This window comes from Onychomys torridus, unplaced genomic scaffold (genome assembly GCF_903995425.1).
Source record: "Onychomys torridus unplaced genomic scaffold, mOncTor1.1, whole genome shotgun sequence".
Taxonomy (NCBI): Eukaryota; Metazoa; Chordata; class Mammalia; order Rodentia; family Cricetidae; genus Onychomys; species Onychomys torridus.
The window spans coordinates 14,431-37,986 of NW_023413938.1; the positions used below are offsets into that span (position 1 = coordinate 14,431).

General features: G+C 43.7%; 1 protein-coding gene across 1 annotated transcript; it reads left to right on the top strand.

Annotated features, from left to right (window-relative positions):
* Positions 1-2,280: 2,280 nt before the first annotated feature.
* On the top strand, positions 2,281-23,543 carry LOC118576572 (Golgi phosphoprotein 3-like; the record flags this gene model as incomplete). The annotated part of the gene is made up of 2 exons (XM_036176795.1): positions 2,281-2,524; positions 23,405-23,543. Coding segments are annotated over exons 1-2 (364 nt in total), but the record flags the coding sequence as incomplete, so codon positions are not given.
* Positions 23,544-23,556: the final 13 nt, after the last annotated feature.

Sequence of the window (23,556 nt, forward strand, 5' to 3'; positions counted from 1 at the left end):
ATATGAAGTTTGAATTGGAAGATTAAGTATTGGTGTATGAATAGGCAGAACCAGAACATAAGAGATGTGGTTGTTGTTGGGGTGGCAGGAGTGGTGTAATCAAGACTTCCACAGTTGAAAAGGCAGGTAGGTTAGACCTCATTTTATTCATTGGAAGATTCCTGAAGCTTGGGGCATACTCCAGGTGAAGGTGATTAGGAATCACGTTAAAAAAAGAATTGTGGCCAGGCTGTGGTGGCACACCCCTTTAATCCCAGCACTTGGGAGGCAGAGGCAAGAGAAACCCTGTTTCAAAAGATAAAAAACAACAAAAAATTGTGTGTTATCATTCCTTAGGAGCCTCTCTCTCTCTCTCTCTCTCTCTCTCTCTCTCTCTCTCTCTCTCTCTCTCTCTCTCTCTGTGTGTGTGTGCCGAGTGTTATGTATGTTTCCCTTGCCTGTGCACTCACTTGTGGAGGCCAGAGGTTGACCTCAGGTATTCTTTACAGTTCCACAAGCTTCCAGGATCTGTCTTTCTCAGCTCCCCAGGGCTGGTATTACAGGAATGCATTGCTGTGCCCAAGTATGCTGGGATTTGAAGTTTGGTCCTCATGCTAGCACCGCATGTAGCTTACTCATGCCACTCGGGCCTCGCACTGTTTCTGAGACAAGGTTTCTTAACTGGACCAAGGGGCTTGCCCACTTGGCTAGGCTCCACTCACAGGCAAGGAAGCCTCCAGGAACGTGCTTGTCGTCCCTGAGCCAGTTTCTAAGTTGTCCTCAAGCTCATTACCCACTGACCCCCTCCCCAGCGAGGGTTCACGTTTTACTACATTTTAAACCTCCACAGGGAGAGAAGCAACTAGCTGAACAGGCACAGCCTGTACACACAACTTTGTACCTTTGGATTTAACCTCATGAGTTAGTTAATCAGTTAAAATACAAAGAAACATTTCAAGTCATTTGGCAAAAAATCAGCAGCGAGGCCAAGCAACAAAAAGATGCAGATGATGTGAATGGGAGAAAAAGCCTGAGAACAAACTGTTTTCTCAGGAAAGAAGGGAAGGTAGCTTGGGGCTGGGGGTGGGAGGGCCTACGGGGACTTAGTGTCCTTTTAGGAGTTGAGACAATGTATTTATGGAGGGGAAGAATCTGTCTAATAAACCTCGCTTACTCACTGCCTGTGGTTATTGTTTATTTTAAATAACAGTGGATGGCTCTACGATCCCGTTTCTGGATAATGTTTTCTCACAAGTTCCACCCTTCTGCTCCTCCAAACCCGTCTCGGGTTTGGCAGCTTTTCTTTTAACTGATTTGCACAAACCGCCAAGCACGCCAAGAGGATTTAACGCAGTAATTACATCGAAAGAGATTTAGGGCTACAAAGACGTGGCATGAGACTCAAGAGGTTTAGTGTCGCCATAAAACGATCCTCAGGTCGGCTGTCCTAACTGTACAGTGTGCTTCCAGCGCCCTGGCTACTTTACAGCCCCAGCTGGAGGCAGGAAATAAAAAGTTTTACAAACACAACTCGTTAATTTGTTTCACCTCTCTACGCTAGAACACAGAACACGAACGCTTTTAAACAGCTGGGTGTAGATGGCTTCTTTTGATGCCTGGGACTCGCCCAGGCAACGATCCAAGTTCTTCCCGTGGGTCGTGGGGACCCGGGGCCACACTGGCTCAGGAGCTGCCTCTGAGAACTGATAGGGATGCTAAGGGCACAGCGGCGTCCGCCCTCGCGTGGCCTCGGCTTCCGGGATCCAGGAGAGGCCTTGCTGGTCGCTGGCGCCAGGGCCAGACCGTGAGGGAGAAGGGAGAGGAGGAGGATGAAAGCGGGGTCCGTCACCGCTGCCGGCCTCAGGTCCCACGACGGAGAAACTCCAAAGCGGCGGCGGCGGCGGGGTGGCCCGCAGTCCGCCGCGGGGCGGGAGGCGGCTAGCCACGCCCCCTCGCTCGCGCCGCTTCCGGCACCCCGGCCCCGCCCCGCGCCGGCGCTGCCACATCCTCCGGTGACGTCAGCGCGCGCCGCCATATTGGGAAGCGCCGCCGCCGCCGCCGCCTCCGCTGCCTCGGCTCGAGATCCTGGGCTGCGTGGGGCCACGGGCGCGGGCGGAAGGCACCCCTGTGTACCCCGCCGACTCCCCGGCCCGCCGGCTTCGCCCAGACCCGGCTCCTCATGCCTGCCTTCGGCCCCGCAGCCCACGGACATCGCCCCAGCGCCGAGAATTAACACGGAAGCTCCCGGGGCCGGGGCGGTGAGGACGAGCCGGCCGGTCCCGCGTCCCTGTCGGTCCGGTGGGGCGCTTCGGCCGGAGCCATGACCTCGCTGACCCAGCGGAGCTCGGGCCTGGTGCAGCGGCGCACCGAGGCCTCCCGGAACGCTGCGGACAAGGAGCGGGCGGCGGGCGGCGGCGGCGGCAGCGGCGAGGACGAGGCGCAGAGCCGCCGCGACGAGCAGGACGACGACGACAAGGGCGACTCCAAGGAAACGCGGCTGACCCTGATGGAGGAGGTGCTCCTGCTGGGCCTCAAGGACCGAGAGGTGCGGGCGCGGCGGGCCGGGCGGGGTGGCGGGGTGGCGGGGAGGCGCCGGGGGCTCCAGGTGGGCGCCGGCCGAGGCCGCACCTGCCCCGCTGGCTCGGGGACCCTGCGTCCTGGCGCGATCAACTTGTCCCGAGGAGTGTGGGAGTCGTCAGCTCTCTCTGGCGGAGTCCTGTGCGTTCCAGATCCCTCCCGGTACCGACCCCACAAGTGCTTGGATTTTTTTCCTTCTTCTGTTCCCAAGCACTCTTTCTTTCGAAGTGTGGGCAGTCTCTGCGTTTCTTCCTCGCTTTCTTCTGCAAACGATTGCGATTCCAACCTGAGGCCGACAGCTCGGTAGCCCCAACGACTCGGAGGTGCCGCCGCTCCCAACTATTGAGTCTTTTGCAGGTTTTAAGACCTTGGGAGAGGTTCACGGATCCACTTGCTGCCGGCCTCTTTTATGGAAAACTTCAGTTACGACGTGCTGTTAAGAATTAGCAAAGTTATTTTACTGGGTGTTGTTGAAAAAGTCAATGCAAAATTGTTAGGAAACATAGGAAGTAACTTTTTTTTGGGGGGGGGGTGAAGTGGTTTAAGTGAGAGATGGAGTTGCGGTTATGTTCATCTGCTGTGGCCGTCAGTTTTGCCATTTTGAGGGAGGGCTTTGTCGTGAAGTGCTGGGAATACCAAGTTTGCGATCTGAGGAAAGGCCGCTAAGATTGAGATCGGCTTAAGTTGTATTCTGACTGTTGGAAAGGTCGTTCGCCCCTCAGATATTCAGGAATTTTGCACAGAAGTTGAAGAAATGCTAGTGACCGTCTCTTTTTCAACACCTGGACTCTGTAGATAACGTTTCACCTTACATACCCATCCATTTAAAAAAGTTATTTATTTGTAATGACAGACTTGCAGGTTTGGCTATTTCATAAATCATGTATGATGAGGTGGCCCGGAAGCTTGTTTCGTTTCAGTGTGGAAACTCTAGACAACACGCTTTGAGAGTCAGACAGAAAGGTATGGGTCTTGTTTTTCAGTAAGTTTTCAGAATTCAGGAAGGAGAGCAAACAAACAAACAAACAAAAAACAAAAACAAAAAAACAACCCCAATTCATCCCTCTAAAATGTTTTCCAGTTCCCCAAAACTTACCAGCGGTAGAAGGGTGATTTTTTTTCCATGGACTGTTTGTGTTCCCCAGATATTAGGTACTGTCCAGAGAAGTGATTTCTTTAATGGAAATGGTCACGTGCCTTGATATCGGTCAGCTTGAAGACACTTCCTTGATGGCCCTCTTGCTGTAAAGGGGGCACAGTACCTGTTTAATTACAGCTTCAATGAAGGAAGCTGGTGGTATTATGTGTGTTGTGTTTTCGTAAAGCTCGATGCTAGTGTTGTCGTAATACGATTTTAGAAGTATTCATTTAGAAAATACTAGATTTAGAAAGTAAGCTTCTTGGTACTGTATATTTTTCTTTGCTCCCTGCCCCCTCTGGAACAGAACAGATTATGAGACATTTTTAGAAAATACAAGAAAAGCAAAACGAGGACTACATTCCTGAGTTAGCAGTTTGGTTCCGAGTGGATAGAGCCCTGTAAAGCTGAAACTTAACACAAACTTGTTTTTGGTATTGTCACACTGAGAAATAATGGTGAGAAAGTACATTTTATTTTAGAGGCATTACTCTGAATGATTAAGCTGCCAGCACTTATTTTTCTGTGATTGGTTCCCATGAAGATAATTGGAAGAATTTGTTGAAATTTAATGGTATTACAGAATTTACATAGTTTTTTTTTTATTGAAGTTCTTTGATGCCAGGTAGTTGAAATCATCTGTTGTTGTTATTTTTTGTAAATAGTCTACTTCATAAGTCATGGCCAAGGTTTAGCCAGACACTAGCTACTCTTTAGCATTATTTTTTCTTGTTTTTAAAAATGTAGGCTAGGATTTTGCATTGTCTTCTTGGTTTTAGGGATACACACACACACACACACACACACACACACACACACACACACACACACATTCTTTTGGGGGGGGGGCTTTTCGAGACAGGGTTTTTCTGTGTAGCTTTGCACCTTTCCTGGAACTCACTCTGTAGCCCAGGCTGGCCTCAAACTCACAGAGATCTGCCTGGCTCTGCCTCCCGAGTGCTGGGATTAAAGGCGTGCGCCGCCACCACAGCCCGGCTTTATATATATTCTTATCAAATGTATATACATTAGTGACCAGTCCTAGAAACTAGTCATCCAGTCTTTTTTGGGAGCGTCTTTCTTGGCCCCCCCCCCCTTTTTTTTTAATTAAAGATAGGGTCTTGGTGTAGTGAAGACCGTCTTCCAACTCCTGGTTTCCTGCCTCTATTTGCCTAGTGCTAGAATTAGGCATGGTTTATACTCTCTTCAGGGCCAGGAGTTTTTCTTCCCTTGTCCTTAGGCACTTAAGCCTGTATTAGATTTCAGTTTGTAAATTTGTTATTAACTAAAGTTCTTAGTAGGTAGAGTGAGTTGCAGGAAGTTCTGAATTTGATTTCTGGCTCTGTACAAACGGCTTGTTGGCTCATGCCTATAGTCCCAGCTCTTGGGTGTCGAGAGTATCAGAAGTTCCAGGGTCATCTTCACCCACATAGTAAGTTGGAGGCCAGCCTGGGCTACATGAGAAGCAGTTGGCTTCAGATTACTTACATGGAATTTGTTTAGAGACCTTGTTAGGTCTCAAACTTGGGACACATGGTTAAAAAAAGCGGATGCTGGCCACCCGGCGCTCTCAGCATCGCCGATACCTGTTACAGTCCTGGCTCCTCTCCGGACTTCTCACCCAGTCCCCTACCCTCAGCTTCTCTAGCCCCTGAGCTTCACTGCCCTTCCCTACCTGCTTTTCCTATGTAACCCAACCATTTTGGCTTCTTGGTCTCTTTCTCTGTCTCCTGGCTCACTCCCAGCCTCTTCGCCCTTGGCTCTTCTCTCAAGGCCCCCTCACCTCCCTCACATCTACAATAAACTCTTTCCACAGCCTGTACCTAGGAGTAGTCATGTCTTCTTTTTTTTTTTTTTTTTTGTTTCATTCAGTCCTGACAATTGATTTTGTTTGTTTGTTTGTTTTAAATTCAAGTTGGCATTTCAGGTTTTTTCTTTCCTCAAAACGCCCTTACCTGGGGCCTTTTAAAGGGTTCTGGTAGTAATTCTGGGTGAAGTGTCAGTGACTGATAGAGGCCACTGCTAGGATGTCACAAAGGTTCACCATGAAGTCAAATTAATTGATTAGCAAGATTTCTTTGGATGATGTGGGGTAGGGCAGGGCAAGTGGGTAGGTTTTCTTTCCATGATTTATCTGTGCTTTTTCCATAGATGCCTCCACTAGAGTAGTTTCAGGATACTTCAGTAAGAATTATCTTAAATAATCAAAAAGTTATATTAAAACAATTTTTCTTTGGTTTTAGAAGATTAAACTCAAGAGTCTCACAGGTACTGTAGCACCAGCAACTGTAACACTGACCCCTTAAATAAGAACTTTTGAATCACTTTATTGGTAACAGATCTAAATACTTGAGGTTGGATTTGATTATTTTTTACTTACCTATGTACTTACCTATGTAAAGATTTACTTATTTTTATTTTATGTATTTTATTTTATGAGTGAGTCTTTTGCCCACATGTTTGTGTGCATCTAGATAGTGTGTGTTCTTGATGTCTGAGGAGTCCAGAAGAGGGCATCAGATCTCCTGGAATTAGAGTTACAGGTGATTGTAATATGCCATGTGGGCACTTAAAATTGAACCTGGGTCTTCTGGAAGAGTAGTTCCCATTGCTCTTAACCACTGAGTTACCTCTCCGGTCCCCCAATTTGACTATTTTAAATGACCAATTTAATCTGGAGTATGGGGGGCTGGGGAGATAGTGGGGTGGGTAAAGTGCTTACCACACAAAGGCTCTGTTTGCTCCCCAGCACTCCATGGGAAAAACTGAAAGCTGGGAATGGTGTCTGTCACAATTTGAGGCAGAGATAGTGGCTCAGGGAAGTTCCTCAACCAGCCATCCTAGTCTGCTCAGCAAGCTCCAGAGCAGTCTGAGAAACAAGGTGGTTGGCCCCTGATCGTATATGCGCGCGCGCGCGCGCACACACACACACACACACACACACACACACACACACACACACCCCTGCACGCACAGTGAAAAAAAAGAAAGTATGTCTGTTGAATAGAAGTGAGGCTTTTTGTAGTCCTATCCTTTACATACTAGCAGATGTCTCAGAATTCTCATAAAAAGTGGAAATGATCACTTCAAATGCTTGGGATCATACTTTGTGCTACTTACTGTTAACATTTGCCCCATTTTGTCTTGCTAGGGAAGGGGGTTCTCCCTCTCTCTCCCTCCCCCCTTGTACCCTTCCTCTCCCTCCTCTTCCCTCTCTCTCCCCACCCCTTCCTTCTTGAGGCAGGTTCTCTCTACATAGTCCTAGCTGTCTTCACAGAGATCCTTCTGCCTCCCAAGTGAGTGCTGGGATTGCTCCTTTTTGTTTCCTTTGAACCCTCTCTGGATCCTCCTGCCCCTACCTCCCAAATGTTAGGGCTACTGACAGCTTTAGGATGGCGTCTTCTGGTGTCTTCTGTTGTGTTGTGCTGCAGTTAGACCTGTCCGTTCACTCGTTCTCCTGGGGTCTTCAAAGGGAAGAGTAGTAGGCTGAGGGGTCGTGGTGGTGGTGGTGGTGGTGGTGGTACTCTGGAGACGTTTCAGATCAGTGCTCTTGTGTGTCATGTTCTTGAACATGGTTCTTTGAGTTTTTGTCCTGGTCTACTTGCGCTGTCTTTTTCTAGTATGGTTTATTTTTTTCAGTCATCCGATTATCTAAGTTTTAAAAGCCTTTTTAGTAGCCGGGCAGTGGTGGTGCACGCCTTTAATCCCAGCACTCGGGAGGCAGAGGCAGAGGCAGGTGGATCTCTGTGAGTTCAAGGCCAGCCTGGTCTACAAAGCGAGTTCCAGGAAAGGCGCAAAGCTACACAGAGAAACCCTGTCTCGAAAAACCCAAAAAAAAAAAAAGCCTTTAGTAACATCTTTAAAGATAGCATGTCTAATGCTTGTAAGAGCTGTACTGCAGTAACTCTTAAAAAGTAAGCGGTGATTAGGTGTGGTTATTTAGAGAAAAGATAAGTGGGCAGGCCTCAAATTGACTATATAGCCTGGGCAGTTTTGGAATCTGAGGTCTGTTCTTGAATTGGTGATCCTCCCCCTCCTTTCCTCCCCAGTACTGAGATGACAGGGTGTGCTGCCAAACTTAGCTTGGAAGTTTAAAAGATGGAAATGACTTCGTGTGCTTTTCACACTGTGTCCAAAGATGAGTTCCTTTGGAAAAGAAGCTTTGGAATGCAGTATTTACCAAGATGTATAACTGCTTTGTTAGAAAAAAAAATTACCCCTCTCTCTGTGATTATTGTATAACTGCTCTACTCTCAAATCTATTCAGCATGTTTTCAGAACTTCAAGATGTGCTAAAAGTTTGTAGTAATTAAAAAAATCTAATAAAAGAATTTTGAATTTTATGATACTAATACTAATTATATTCCCTTTTCTAATACTAAATTATATCCCCTTGATATTTTTAAAGGGTATGAATTTTCATCTCTTTAAGCCAAGTATGAAATTTATAGCCTATATGAAAAAAAAGCTGGAGAGATTGCAGCCTGTTAGTGTACTGCACTTTTGCAATGTAACCTTGTGTAACTGCAGTGTTACACTGCAGCATGCACTAACACACACACTCACAGACTTAAAAAAGCAGGGTATTTCTCTTCTTGTTTCATAAATATTAGAGTTACAATACAACTAATAGGGGCTAGGAGATGGTTCAGAGGGTAAAGTGCCGGCTGTACCAGTGGAGGATCTCAGTTCAGATAACCAGAGCGCTCCTAAAGCTGGGTCTGGGCAAGGCCCTTCTGGAATTCTAATGCTCCTCAACCAAATGGCTGCTGGAGACAGGAGAATCCCAGGAAGCTTCCAGGTAACTAGCCTGGTGTGTGCCCAATGAACAACACAAGACCTTGTCTCAAGAAAGGTGGGAAGGGGTCCATTGAAGATGGTTCCACCTGATAAAGGTGTTTGCCACCAAGCCTTAGTTTAGTTTGATCACATGACAGCACAGAGCCAACTCCAGCAAGTGGTGTTCTGGGCTACAATGAAGTGGTGTGTGTCAATGTTGTGTCCCCTGGCGGGAGTGGGGAGGTACATGGAGTGAAATCTGAGTGGTAGAAAGCAAGCCCTGATATTTGAGGTTGGTCCTGGAACTGCACAATGACATTCTCACACACACTCACGCGCACGCACACGCACACGCACACACACACACACACTCACGCACACGCACACACACACTCACGCACACGCACACGCACACGCACGCACACGAGACAGGGACAGCAAACAGTATAATAGCACTGTCCTTCCTCTCAGGGTTCTGATGGTGCTGGGATTTAACCCAGGGCCTGGCGCCTGTTGAACAAGCAGCACTCGGCAGTCGGCAGCCAAACGACATGGCCATCCCTAAGTTAATTCATTTTAAACTTAGTGAGTTGTGCTTGGTTCACTTGCCTTGTTAGTGAAGTTGTTCAGTTGTTGTCAACAGAAACAGAGGTCATGTAGTTGGAGAGCTTCTCTCCAGGTCCCCCCCCCCAAGCCCTATTAGTCCGACAACCCACTTCTAAAATAAACACACAGACATTCATATTATTTAAACTGCTTGGCCATTAGTTCAGGCCTACCATTGTCTAGCTCTTACTCTTATATTTAGCCCACTTCTATTAATCTATACTTTGCCACGTGGCTCGTGGCTTACCAGTACCTTACATCTTGTCATGGCGGCAGCTGGCAGTCTATCCCCCCCAGCCTTCCTGTTCCCAGCCTTCTCCTCTTCCTTGTCCCGCCTACCTTATCCTTCCTGCCTGGCTACTGGCCAATCAGCACTTTATTTATTTTAACCAATCAGAGCAACACATTTGACATACAGAACATCCCACAGCAATGTAGTTTAGACATTTGGCTTCTATGGTTGACTGCCTCACCTTGATCTGTATCCGTGACTCAGTAAACATTCGAAGTAAGCACTACACTTAATGCAGGTAAAATTATTCCCAAGAGAATGAACACTGGCTTGAAGGTAGTGCTGGAAAAAACTCCTTTATGTTTAAAGCTTAGACATCCAGCGTGTAAATATAGAGTATAGTTCATCTTATATTTCACGAGGGAAGAGATAGTGGGCATGATGAAAACTGGTCCAGAGACAGTGAAAAAAATCTTACACATGTTTGCACTTAGATCACCTTAGAAACGTTTTTTTTTTGTGTGTTTGTTTTTTGTTTTGTGTATGTGGTAAGGTGCTGGGATTAAAGGTGTGTGCCACCACTGCCCAGTGCTTATAGGCTAATCAATCTTATGAGGGGCTTTTTCTCAATTTAGGTTCTCCTCTGGTGACTCTAGTTTCTGTCAAGTTAGCAAAAAACTAACCAACACAAACTATCCATGGTTTTGACTTACAGCCTTGCCTTTTTTGACTCCCAGTTGGGAGAGCTAAATTAAATGTTTTGAATTCTTAGACTTACTTTGTTTCCTGGGCAAAACAAACCTCTGCTTGTGGTCTGCCCCATAACTTGTTATAGGACTTAAGGGTTGTTATATTACTTACATTAAAAAATGTTGACTGATGCTTGACATTCCATCTTCTTCCCTCTCCCTTTCCAGTGCTAGGGATCTAAATCTGGCCTTGAGCATGCTAGGCAAGTGCTCTACCTCTTAGCCCAGCTTCCATTATTGCCGTTATTCCTGACCCTCTTGGACTTGATACGTAACTGAATGAGGCAAATATCCACTAAATTTTCTATGCCTTTTCACTGAAACTTCCATTGTGTGTGAGTGTGCATAAAGTATCCCCCACCCCCGTTTTGTAATCCCAGACCATCTGGGCTGGGAAATCTGGGAACCTGAAGTATTTTGTGTTTCTTTTCCCTAAATGTAAGCCCAGAGTCTGTGATTGTTTTCATAATTTCTCTTCTAGAATACTGTTCTCTTTCCTGAGATAGCAGGCCTCCACACTTCCGAAGTCAGTGACTTTTTGACAGCTGTGTTGAGCTAAGTGCCAGGTGTAGTTGGCACACAGTGAGTCTTGTTTGCTAATGCCTTCTGGTTCTAGAAGAAAGCTTGCCAACTGTCTGGCCTCTTCTGCCATTGTTGTAATCAGGTCTTCCCACATTTGGACTTTCTATTACTTCTTCTTGGTGCTTTGGTTGTTTTTTTTTTTTTTTTTTTTTTTGGGGGGGGGGAGAAAATAATCCTTACTACCTTAAGGCCAGAATTTTCATACAAGGTGATTAGGCCAGGATTCTACAACCTTAAAAAAATATTTAAGACAATATCTTCTATCTTTATTTGTGTGTGGGTGTGCAGCACATGGCCTCCGAATGGAGGCCAGAGGACAGCTCGTGGGACTGGTTTTCTTCCATTATGTGGTTCTGGGGATCAGACTTGCAGTACCAGGTCTTGGGTGGCAAGCGTTTTTACCCAGTGTTATTTTGGAGACAGGGTCTCAGGTAGCCCAGACTGGTTTCCAGCTCTGTACCTGAGGAGGTCCTTGAACACGTGCTCCTTCTGCCTCTGCTTCTGGAGATTGGGATTGCACCTGTTCTCCACCACTCTTGGCTTATGCCATGCTGGGGATAGGCAAATCTCCTAATGGAGCAAAATCTCTAGCCCTGTGCCACAGACTGCAAGTAACAACAATTAATGGAAAAAGCTATGCATTTGAAAGAGTAAGGATAGGTTTGCAAGGAGGAAAAGGAGAGGGGAAAATGGTGTAATTGTATTATAATCTCAGAAATAATTGTAAAAGTTAATGTAATTTGTGTGTGTAGTGGGGAGGGGCGATGCTGTAATCTGGCTGGCCACCAAGCTCCCAGGATCCACCTGTTTCTAAGGTTACAGGCACATCCGGCCATTGGGTCCTAGATATTTGAACTCACATCCTCATGCTTTCGTAGCAGGCAATGCTGTGCACTGAGACATCTTTCCAGTCCTCATTTTTTTTTCTATTTTCATATTTCTTTTTTAAAATTTTATTTATTTATATTTTATGTTTGAATGCTTTGCATGTATACCTGCACACCAGAAGAGGCATCAAATCCTGTTATAGATGGTCACGAGCCACGATGTGGTTGCTAGGAATTGAACTTAGGTCCTCTGAAAGAGCAGCCAGTGCTCTTAACACCTGAGCCATCTCTCCAGTCCCTATTTCCATATTTCTTAATTTTTTTTTTTTTTTTTTAACAATGCTGAGGATTGAATCCAGGGCATTAACATACCAGAGTTCCTATCATGGAACTGCGTTCTTAGCTCCTCCTCTTTGTCTTATTTGAGACAGTGAAGTGCAGGCTAGTCCCAAACTCCTTGGTTCAAGTGGTCCTCTGCTTCAGGCTCTCAAGTGTTTAGGATCCAGGTGCTCTGTGCTCCTGTACTTGGAGACACTTGAGCACAGTGAACTATGGGCTGTGATGTAACAGACCGGAAACAAACATTTTAGACAGGACACACAGGAAACCTATATGAGAAGGCTTATTCTTCTGAAAATAAGCGGTCTTACTCAACTATAAAAGCAAATAAAAATTGTGTCAAAATAAGTTATGATGGACATTATGTATGGAACAAGGAACACGAAAATTATTGTCACAGGAAGGTAAAAAGCTGGGATTGATATTAGAAGCAGTAGTGGGCTTTAAATAGGATTTAAAAAATAGGATTTTTAAAAGATGTGTGTGTAGAAAGGAGTGGAAAAACTAGAGACACCAAAATCATTGGGGGATCTTGGAATTACTGAAAATGTTTACAGTTATTTTTGTGTGTGCATGTACGTGTGTATCATGGTGAACATTTAGAGGTCAGATTACAACTTGTGAAAATGGTTCTCTTCACTTTGTGAGTCCTAGGATAACAGGTTTACAAACAGCTGTCTCACTGGCCTGAAATTATTGGAACTTAGGAAATTTGGTGCCAGTCTTGGGTGAAGGTTAAAAGATATATTTAATGTGCATTTATGTATATACACACACATACATACATACACACACACATATATGGGTATTTTGACTTGGGTTTATGTCTACGTCAAATGCATGCAATGCCTCAGAAGATAAAGAAAACACAACTAAGATTTATTATCACTATAGCTTATGGGAGAAAGGAAATAAAATGGCTGGATTGAGTTTAAGGCATGAGTATGGTAGAAATATGCCTTTTAAAACAAAATACAAATAGTCTGCATTTAGGAAAGTATAGGTTACCAAAAAATAAGAAATAGGGCCTGGAAACAGAGCTCAGCAGTTAAGGGTGCTTGCTCCTTTTCTAGAGTTGAGTTTCAAGTTCAACATTGCTTAACTCCAGCCCCAGGGCATCTGACACCCTCTTCCGGCCTCCTTGAGTATACACACACACACACACACACACACACTCTCAAAATAAAATCTTAGCATCTGGGGAGAATGTCTCCATGATAAAGACTCTTGCCTGGTGTGTGTGACACTCCATGTTTCCTTAGTACTGAAAGGAATTAAAAAAAAAATCCACTCAAAATTCTGCTTATGATAATTGCTTTATGCTAGGTACTGTGCTAAGGGAGACGGATGCATAAATAAATATACAAAGATGAGTGTGCATGTGTATAATTAAAAATTATAGTTATGGTGAAGAAAAAATTAGAGGATGCTGTGTGGGAATGAATTTGGGGGTTGGGCCCAGTAGAGAAATGCTGTTTGAGACCCAAAGGATTGGAAGAGCCAGGCTTAGTGATGAGAGCATATATTCAGAGGCCTGTGTTAGCTTTGAAAAACTGGAAGTTGGTATGCCAGTTGCAAATTTTTAGTGTTTTTGGTACTTTGCCTTTATCGTATTACTGATAGCGTCTTAATTATTATCTTGTAAGTTTGAATAACTATAGTCATTTTTTTTTGTTCCATTTTCTCTGATGTGTACAGAAAAGGTTAAAGTGAAAGTAGCTATTACTGTCAGCTGTTAGTACTGATAGTTTTCTCACCTACTTAAAAAGTGGGCTGTGTGTGTGTGTGTGTGTGTGTGTGTGTGTGTGTGTGAGTGTGTGTGTGAAAATACATATATTTGCATGCTTACATAAAAATGAATTGCTTTTCCAATTTTGTAATCTTTGCACTAGGGTCATTAAAACGATGTCTTTATTTACCTCCCACTGGTGCCTCCATAAATACAGTATTTATTTGTCTCCTCTCTGGCGATCTTTAAGTGAGCCACTTTCCCCAGACTTCCTAGGAGGTACAGAAAAAGGGACATAAGAGGGCAGGTGAGACATGGGAGAAAGAACTATAGGAGGTGAAGTGGAGACAGCTGCTTCTGGAGAGGAGGATGCCCAAGGCAGAAGAGCCTGTGGCCTGTGAGAAGGCAAAGCCCAGACATGAGGAGAAGAGCTGCTGTTTGGGGTTCCCCAAACAGTCCCCACACCAGCCCTGTGGGAGCCCTTCCCAATGAACGAGTGTTGCTGTCCCTTGAAATGGTGGCGCTTGCTGGTTTGGAAGCTGTAGCTAAGGGATGAGTTGAGGTCAGAGGACACAGGACTGACCGTCAGGCTGCTGAGGCTCTCCCTTGTGTCTCAGGTCAGGTTGGTAGCGCTGCAGACACCACGGAGCCTGTAGAGGTGAACTTGGAGCAGGCATTGTTACATATTAGGGGGTGAGGGACCAAGGTAGGAGAGCTATTCCTAGGGCAAAGAAAAAGAAGCCAAGGCTACTCTCTGAGATAGTTTCACTTAGTAACTCTGGCTGTCTTAGAACTTGCTATATAGACCAGGCTGGCCCCTGAGTCACAAGAGACCCACCTTACTCTGTTGTCATATTCTGTGATTAAAGAAGCGACCCCACACCTGGCCTTTATTTTTAAATGTGTGTCTGTCTGTACTATATGTTGAGTGCAGGTACCTTTGGTAGGCTACCAGTATTGGATAGTCTTGGAACTGGAGTTAGTCAGTTGTAAGTGACTTGGTGTAGTAGGTAGCTGGGTACCAAACTCAAGTCCTCTGGAAAGAGCTCTTAACCACTGTTCCATCTCCTCAACTCTGCTGTACTAGGACTTAAAAACCTGGTTCCTAGACAGTTACAATATTTAGCAAGTTGTTACACGCAGAAAATAAAAGTGATCCAACAGCAAAAAGTTTGGCAGATGCTGAATTTATTTTTATTTACTTTTAGATTGTTTTCTTGTTTTTCTATAGTAAGTGACAAGATCAGTGTTTTTGTACATACAGAATACCATGTACTAAAAAAAAAAAAAGTAATGTAACTTACAGTCTACAGAACTGTGCCAAAGAATTTGCATTTCTTCTTTTTGCCTCGTCTTCCCCTCCTTTGTTTCTTTAAATAGAGACAGGGTCTCACTATGTAGTTGGAGTTTTTCTGCCTGGCCCACAGTCAGGACAAATCTCTCACCTGCCTCCCATAGACGCTCAGAACCAACCAAGTAAACACACAGAAACTTATATTGTTTACAAACTGTATGGCCGTGGCAGGCTTCTTGTTATCTACTTCTTCTATCTTAAATTAACCCATTTCTATTCATCTATACTTTGCCATGTGGCTCGTGGCTTACCAGTACCTTATCTCTTTCTTGTCATGGCTGCTGGCTGGCAGTGTCTCTCCCCGCCTCCTAGAATTCTCTTCTCTCTTGTTCCGCCTATACTTCCTGCCTGACCACTGGCCAAACAGCATTTTATTTATACAGAGCAATATCCACAGCACTTCCCCTTTTCTTTTTTTTAAAAAGGAAGGTTTTAACTTTTATATAGTAAAATTTTAGATAACAAAACAATTATCAAGCAAGAATTGCAGTTACAATATTAAAGAAGATATACTATCTATCTTATATTTGTGAGTCTAAAGTTTTATATCTAACTTATCTTTTATCATAATTGAGGAAATTATAACTATCTATTCTTCAACCACATCAAAGACCTCAGAAGGATATAATATTACCCAAGAACCGGGAGGATGCAAGCATTTTTCAGGAGTCTTGCAACAGTAGACAGAGACAGCTGGCAGCCTGGACAGTCACCTAATGTTCCTTTGTAAAGTTGGGGCATTTGTCTTCAGCCCACAGGGCTAGAGTCTCTCGGTCACTTCTCTCAGTGTCCTGTAGAATGTCTGGCAGTTTCCTCTGCGAAGCAGGAACCTGAAGGACCATTTTGTCAAGCAAAGTTTAGTGGTCACCTTTCTATGGGTCCTGCATGTCCAGTCGATCAAGCAGTCCAGGCAAGAACAGTTTCTTGTCCAAATGGCTGTTTTTGCCAAGGTGAAGATAAGATATGAAGTGTCTTCAATGCCCATCCTCCTCTCTGAAGTAAATCGGTGTTGCCAGGAGCAGACATGTCTCACTGTCCAGAAAGTCTAAATTTTAAAAATATTTTAAATGCCATATTCTGTAGACCTTTGAAGTGTTTGAAGATTACCTGTGAATCTGAAATATATCTATGTATACCTAGAAAACTTAACATGACTATAAGTTTGACTACCATAGAATACTAATTGATCTGTATTTAATTATCCATTACAATTTAAATGAGTTGCATAAATATAATACCTCAAACGAGAGTAGAAATATAGATACAATATAACAAAATTAACTTCAAGTTTCTATCAGTAGACTAAAATCTATACCAGTGTAAGACATTTTCAACAAGTTGTTGTTCTTTAAAAGTAAGTTCATTAATCTACCCTTTCATCCTATTATATCTATATCATATCCCCTTTTCTTCTTTAGAAAGAGATCACATTTATAATCAATCTGCTTTAAATAAAAATATTGGGTTTTCTCTGTCCCACACCAGAGGGCTCTTCTGATTTGGGACACAAGAATCTCTTAACCTTTTCTTTTAACAATATGCCTGGGTTTAGAGAAGGAGTGAGCCAATTCCATCTCCAAAGCCAGCTGGGAATTTGGGCGTAGTTTTTCTTACTACTTCCTGCTGTAGGGGGGCGCTGTATCTTATGGAGACATAAAGAAAATTTTAGGATTATGGAGTAGTCCATGAGGGTAAACCTCTGAGCCAGTTGCCTTGAAACCATTCTGGATGTCAGATCATCTGGGCCATGGTGTCTTCAGAGACCTTTCAGGTGGTCTTGGCTGATCAACCTGATGTATCTTAATCTGGAACAAATCCATGGCCTCTGGCTTTCTGTGGAAACAAAAGCAGAGACTCTTTTCCAAGGCAACATATCCTTATATCCAAATTTTGAAGTCAAGGTACCTTTAAAATTTACATATTTGTTTAACTCAACAGCTTTTACAATCAAATCTTTTTTTTGCAGTTAAAAATCCCAAAGACAACACAAACCAGATTCTTTGTGTAATATCCATCTTTGTAAGATTGAAACGCTGTTGTGGCTGCTGGCTCCACCCACCTCAGCTTTTTAATGTGTTGGTGGTACAGTTTACCACCAGCTCTGGGTCTGGAGCCATGTGTACCATCAACTATCAGAAGCAGTTCTATCAAAGCAGTGCATAGTCCAGAAACACTTTTTTTTTTTTTTTTTTAAACTCGCAAAGGCTAAATCCACCATGTAGCAGAGTAAAGTGCTGCTTGTAGACTCCTCATTTAGACGCACATGCCAGGAACCCGCCATAGTAGTTCAACAAGGCAGGCTGCCGCTAACTTGAGAGAGACAACTAGGAAGCTGTTTTTAGCTCCGTTTTAGAATCTTTTTTCTCAGGTTTTAGGTGGAAACTCTTGCCCCACATTGGGCGCCATTTGTAGTTAGAGTTTTCCTGCCTGGCCCACAGTCAGGACAAATCTCTCTCACCCGCCAGGCCCATAGACACTTAGATCCAACCAAGTAAACACACAGAAACTTATTGTTTACAAACTGTATGGCCGTGGCAGGCTTCTTGTTATCTACTTCTTCTATCTTAAATTAACCCATTTCTATTCATCTATACTTTGCCATGTGGCTCGTGGCTTACCAGTACCTTATCTCTTTCTTGTCATGGCTGCTGGCTGGCAGTGTCTCTCCCCGCCTCCCAGAATTCTCTTCTCTCTTGTTCCGCCTATACTTCCTGCCTGACCACTGGCCAAACAGCATTTTATTTATACAGAGCAATATCCACAGCATCACTATGTTACCCTGCTGGCCTAATTTTCTATGTAGACCAGGCTGGCCTTGAACTCTGCTTGCCTCTGCCTCCTGAGTGCTGGAATTAGGACATATACATTAAAAAGAAGGGAGGGAAGGGAAGGAGGAACAGAAGAAAAGAAATGGAACGTTGGTTGCTGCTCTTCCAGAGAGACCTCGGTTAGGTTCCCAGCACTCACATGCCCATTGACAACCATCTGTGACTCCAGTTCCAGCCTCATCAGGCACAAAGCACACACAGTGCACTCATGTACCTGCGTGTGAAAACTCTCACACATGAATTAACAATTAAAACTTTAAAGTACAGACCTGTACTCATGTTTTCATACTATTTTAAATTCAGGTCATATTTCATTTTGTCTTATTTTATGTAAAATATGGATCAAGGACACTTTTTCATATTGTATATGTTTGTATAATACATGAAAAAATCTTACCGCATCTGGTTGTTGTAGCCTCTTAGTAGGCTTACCGAGTATGTTTACACTGTATTTCATTGTGAGTGAGCAGTTCTCAAGTTCCTTCTGAAGAAAGAACTGAACTAAGAAGTAACCTCACCATAGTGGAGAGGGCTTTTCTCGTTGGCACCTTTGAGGGCTTAGTAAACAATGCCACCATTCCCACTCAAGTCAGGCATTGGAGAGTGCTGCGCTTGCATCCTTCTCCCGGTTCTCAGGTAATAATATATCCTTCTGAGGTCTTTGATGTGGTTAAAGACTAGGTAGTTATAATTTCCTCAGTTATGATACAAGATAAGTTAGATATAAAACCTTAGACTCACAAATATAAGATAGATAGGATATCTTCTTTAATATTGTAACTGTAATTCTTCCTTGATAATTGTTTTGTTATATGTAATTGTACTATGTAAAAGTTAAAACCTTCCTTAAAAAAAAAAAAAAAAGAAAAGGGGAAGTGCTGTGGATATCGCTCTGTGTAAATAAAGTTCTGATTGGCTAGTAGTCAGGCAGGAAGTATAGGCAGGACAAGAGAGAAGAGAATTCTGGGATGTGGAAGGCTGAGGGAGACACCGCCAGCCGCCGCCAGGAGAAGCAACATGTAAAGACACTGGGAAGCCACAAGCCATGTGGCAAAGTATAGACTAACAGAAATGGGTTAATTTGAGATAGAAGAAGCAGATAACAAGCAGCCTGACACGGCCATACAGTTTGTAAACAATGTAAGTCTCTGTGTGCTTTCTTGGTTGGGTCTGAGAGACTGTGGGACTGGTGGGTAAGAGAGATTTGTCCTGACTATGGGCCAGACAGGAAAACTCCAACTACAGGAGAGGAAAGAAAGCAGGCTGTTGGAGATCCACGCCAGTCATGGTCATTACCGAGGAACATCGGGGTTGGAGGTCTTCTCCAATGTGCAGTGCAGTCTTGTCTCCTAATGTTGACCATAAAACTGCCCATGGTGGGGATGGTTGTGTCTTTGGAGCATGTTCCCTTGCCTATACAGTTCTCGGCTGGGTTCCTTGCAGAGTGGTACACAGAACGAGAAAGAGTGTGTATTTTACTTGAGTGGTTTCTTTCTTTCTTTCTTTCCTATTTTTTCTTCCTTTTTTTGTTTTTGTTTTGTTTTTGGAGACAGGGTTTCTCTTTGTAGTCCTGGCACTCACTTTGTAGACCAAGCTGAGCTTGAACTCACAGAAATCCACCTCTCTGTCTCCCAGTGCTGGGATTAAAGGTGTGCACACCTGGCCAGTTTCACTTTAGTTTTATACGACATTATGAGGTCCACCCTGAAGACTGGCAGCTGGTTTGGCTGAGGACCCGTGGCAGCCGCAGAGGGCAGGTCAGCTAGGAGGATGCAGCCCATCAGCTGGTGCGTCTGCCAGGGCACTGGCAGTTATTAAAGACAGCCGAACAGGGTGGTGAGCTGCATGTGCTGGGACTTTGAATGGGCCTGTTTTAGGTTTGCTGGCATCTCACCTGACCAGTACAGTGTTTCTGACATGCGCTGTTGCATGCTTTGTCCTGTTCTGGACCCTTGCCATGCCTGGGTTCTTGAGGGGAATACACAAATAACCCACTTTATCTTGGAATGTCTGTCCTTCCCAGTCTTAAAGTTTTAGGACATAGGGACTAGGGGAAAAATGTTTTGTTTTTTGTTTGTTTTTAAATCACACTTCTGAAATCGTAATGTCTCAGATTGTTCTGTGGTCCTCTGACTGAACCCAGGTCTGAGTTTTCTTGTATAGGATGAATGAGGAGAGAGGCACTGTGTTACAGCCCACTGGTCTCTCTGGCTGCTGGTGCTTCATCAACAGCTATTGATAAGCCAGTACTCTTTGAGTGTGACTCTGACTGCTCTATTCTATCCCCTTTGTTGGACTGAGCCTCAAAGATGCCTCCTTCATTACTGATTAGAGAATTTCAAACCTCTAAGGTTGGATTGGTCCTTTGGCTTCTAGGAGTTAGAGTTGGGGGCCACCTGGATACATCATTGGTTCTTTATTCTCTCACAGCTGTATATGTAAACACAACTAGTTTTACCTCTTGAACTAAAAATGGAGCTGTTTGAGACCGCCAGTTACTAGTCTTTGCCACAGGTTGCAGCTCCTTCATTAAAAGTGGCCGGGCATTGGTGGCACACGCCTTTAATCCCAGCACTCGGGAGGCAGAGGCAGGCGGATCTCTGTGAGTTCGAGGCCAGCCTGGTCTACAGAGTGAGTTCCAGGAAAAGGCACAAAGCTACACAGAGAAACTGTCTGGAAAAACACAAAGAACAAAACAAACAAACAAAAGTGGCTGACTTGCTGTGCTGGAGAGAGGAAAGATTTTTGCTGAGACACACATAAAGCATGCTCTGAGTATATAGTCCTCCAATAGGCTATTGCAATTCTTTTTTTTTTAAGAAACAAGGCCAAGTGTTTCTCTAGCTCCTGACTGAGCACTTCCCCTGCTAACTTGTGGTCTAGACCATGTTGTGGATTCATTGGTGAACTGGGCTGGCTGAGGTTGGTTACAGTCACTTGGTACTCTCCTGATTGACTTTTCCCCTAAGATACCCAATCCCATGTGGCCTTGTTATCTGGTCAGTTATACTACCCGCACTATTCTTTTGGGTCCGTTTCATTTGACCTTTAGAAAACAAAAACCAAAAACTTCCCTCTGGTAATTCCTGATCATGCTTTTGTGATAAGGGTTTTACAGGGAGGTTATCAAAAATACTGGGCTACTCTGTTGCTTTGTTGGCTTCATTTATCTTGTTTATTTCTGATAAACCCCAGAAACTTTGGCACAGAATTTTTTTTTTCCATTCATCTACTTTCCTATGTGAGTTACCCAGGTTTTCATAAAATGTAACCCTGAACTCCATACTAAAGACCTTGTTTTTGGCTGACATTTCTGGGTGACTCATAACATGAGAACATTTTGGGACAGTCATATTTAGCCTTCTGCTATCTACCATCAAAGGTAAACTGCTAACTCTGTCCAGCTAGCATTTTCAGACTGGTGTACTCAACCACACTCACTCTACTTCATGAAGTGCACTCTGCCTATACTGTGGTGTTTTACCTAGGAACCCATTTGTGTGTGAGAACCAAACATCTGTAATGTAATTTCATGTGGAATCAATTCCCGGGCTTCTCAAGACTTTGTTCCAGACCTTATTTGATTTCTATCAGTTACTAGTTGAGTTACAGTTCTGGCTGCCCTGGATCTCAGTGTGTAGACAGATGCTGGTCTACATAGATGATAGATCCACCCGCTTCTTGGCTCTGCCTCCTGAGCACTGGGATTAAAAGGTATGTGCCACCATACCTTGACAGAACTATCTCTGCTTCCCCTCTTCACTTCCCTTTGTCTAAATGCTCTCCTTCTAGAAAAAAAACCCTCGTTTTTTGTTAAAATGTGGTAGTTTGAACCTGGCGGTGATGGCTCAAGCCTTTAATCCCATTACAGAGGCAGACGGATGTTTGTGAATTCTGATACTGCCAGGACACACAGAAACCCTATCTTAAAAAACCAGCAGCAATAACTAAAGGTGGTAGTTGGGATGTTGTTGGCTTTTACTCTTTTGGGGGGCCCTGCCACCCAACTTCCAAATAAATTGCACATGGAGACTTATTCTTACTTATAAATGCTCAGCCTTAGCTTGGCTTGCTTCATGCCAGCTTTTTTTTTAACTTTAAATTATCCTGTCTACCTTTTGCCTCTGGGCTTTTACCTTTTTCTTCTGTGTATCTTACTTTTATTCTTATACTCTGTGGCTGGTTGTGTGGCTGGCCCCTAGCGTCCTCCTCTCCCTGTTCTCTTGTTCTTTCTTCTTGTTCTTCCCAGATTTCTCCTATTTTCTCTCTGCCTGCCATCCCACCTATCCTTTGTCCTGCCTTGATATTGGCCATTCAGCTCTTTATTAGACCATCAGGTGTTTTGGACAGGCACAGCTTCACATTGTTAAATAAATACAACATAAAAGAATGCAACACATCTTTGCATCATTAAACAAATGTTCCACAGCATAAACAACTGTAACACACCTTAAAATAATATTCCACAAGATTTTTGCACTTTGAGTCTCCACATCCATTAATGAAATTCCATGAATTCCGATGGTCAGCCATCCTCTTAACAATGGGCTGATCACTTTGACCTGGCAGAGAGTACAGGAAGCCTTCCTTCCCTTCAATGCTAGAGGTGTGAGCCACCATTGCTGGGACTTGATTTTCATTTTTATTTATTTAAAAATTTTAATTTATTTTGTATGTATGGATGTTTTGCTTTCATGTATGCCTGCACTGTGTGTATGTCTGGTGTCCAAGGAGTCCAGAAGAGAGATTTGCGTCCCTGGGAAGTGGAGTTACTGTTTTAAGCCACCATGTAGGTACTGGGAATTGAACTCGAGTTCTCTGTAAGAGCATAAGTACTCAATTTCTGAGCCATCTCTCCAGCCCTGACCTTGAACTTTTGAGCTATTAGAATACTCCATATCCCCATTGCTAGAATTACAGGCATGTTCTACCTTGCCCAGCTTGACTCTAAAGTTATTTCTTGTTTATCCATATGTAAGAATGTGTGGTTAAAAAGTCAACCCTCCCTCAGTTCTTTGTTTAACAATATATTAAGTACATTTTTAGTGTTTTGTTATAAAAGATGTTGTGTTGTGTAATGTTATTTTAACTAGGCAAAGATGTGTTATATTTGTCTATGCTGCACAATATTACTTTAACTATGTAAAGATGTGCTGCACTTGTTTATGCTATGTTTGTTTAATGATGTAGAGATGTGTTACATTTGTTTTACCTTACCTGCGTAAGGTACACTGGATTGGTCTAATAAAGAGCTGGACGGCCAATAGCTAGGCGGGAGAGATGGGTGGGGCTGGCGGCCAGAGAATAAATAGAAGGAGAAATCTAGGCTTTCGTGAGAGGAGGAAGAATAAGGGAAAAAGGGACACTCCTGGAGCCAGAAACCAGGCAGTGGCTAGCCAGCTAGACAGGTGTAGGACATACAGAAAGAAAGGTAGAAAGCCTTAAAGCAAAACGTAGATGAAGGGAAACAGGCTAAGTTACAAGAGCTAACAAGGAAAGAGCTAAAGCCGGACATTCAAAGCTAATAAGTCTCTGTGTCATGGTTTGGGAACTGGTTGGTGGCCTAAAAGAAAAAGCTTAGTACATGTGTGGTGAAGGGTATTCAAAATGGCTTTGGCTAAAGCTATTTCTACATTTGAGTTAAGGTAAATTGGCTGTTTTGTTTTCTTTGTTTTTTTAAAATAGGGTTACACATCATTTTGGAATGACTGTATATCATCTGGATTGCGTGGCTGTATGTTAATTGAATTAGCCTTGAGAGGAAGGTTACAACTAGAGGCTTGTGGGATGAGAAGAAAAAGTCTTTTAACAAGAAAGGTAAGAGGACTTCTAGATAC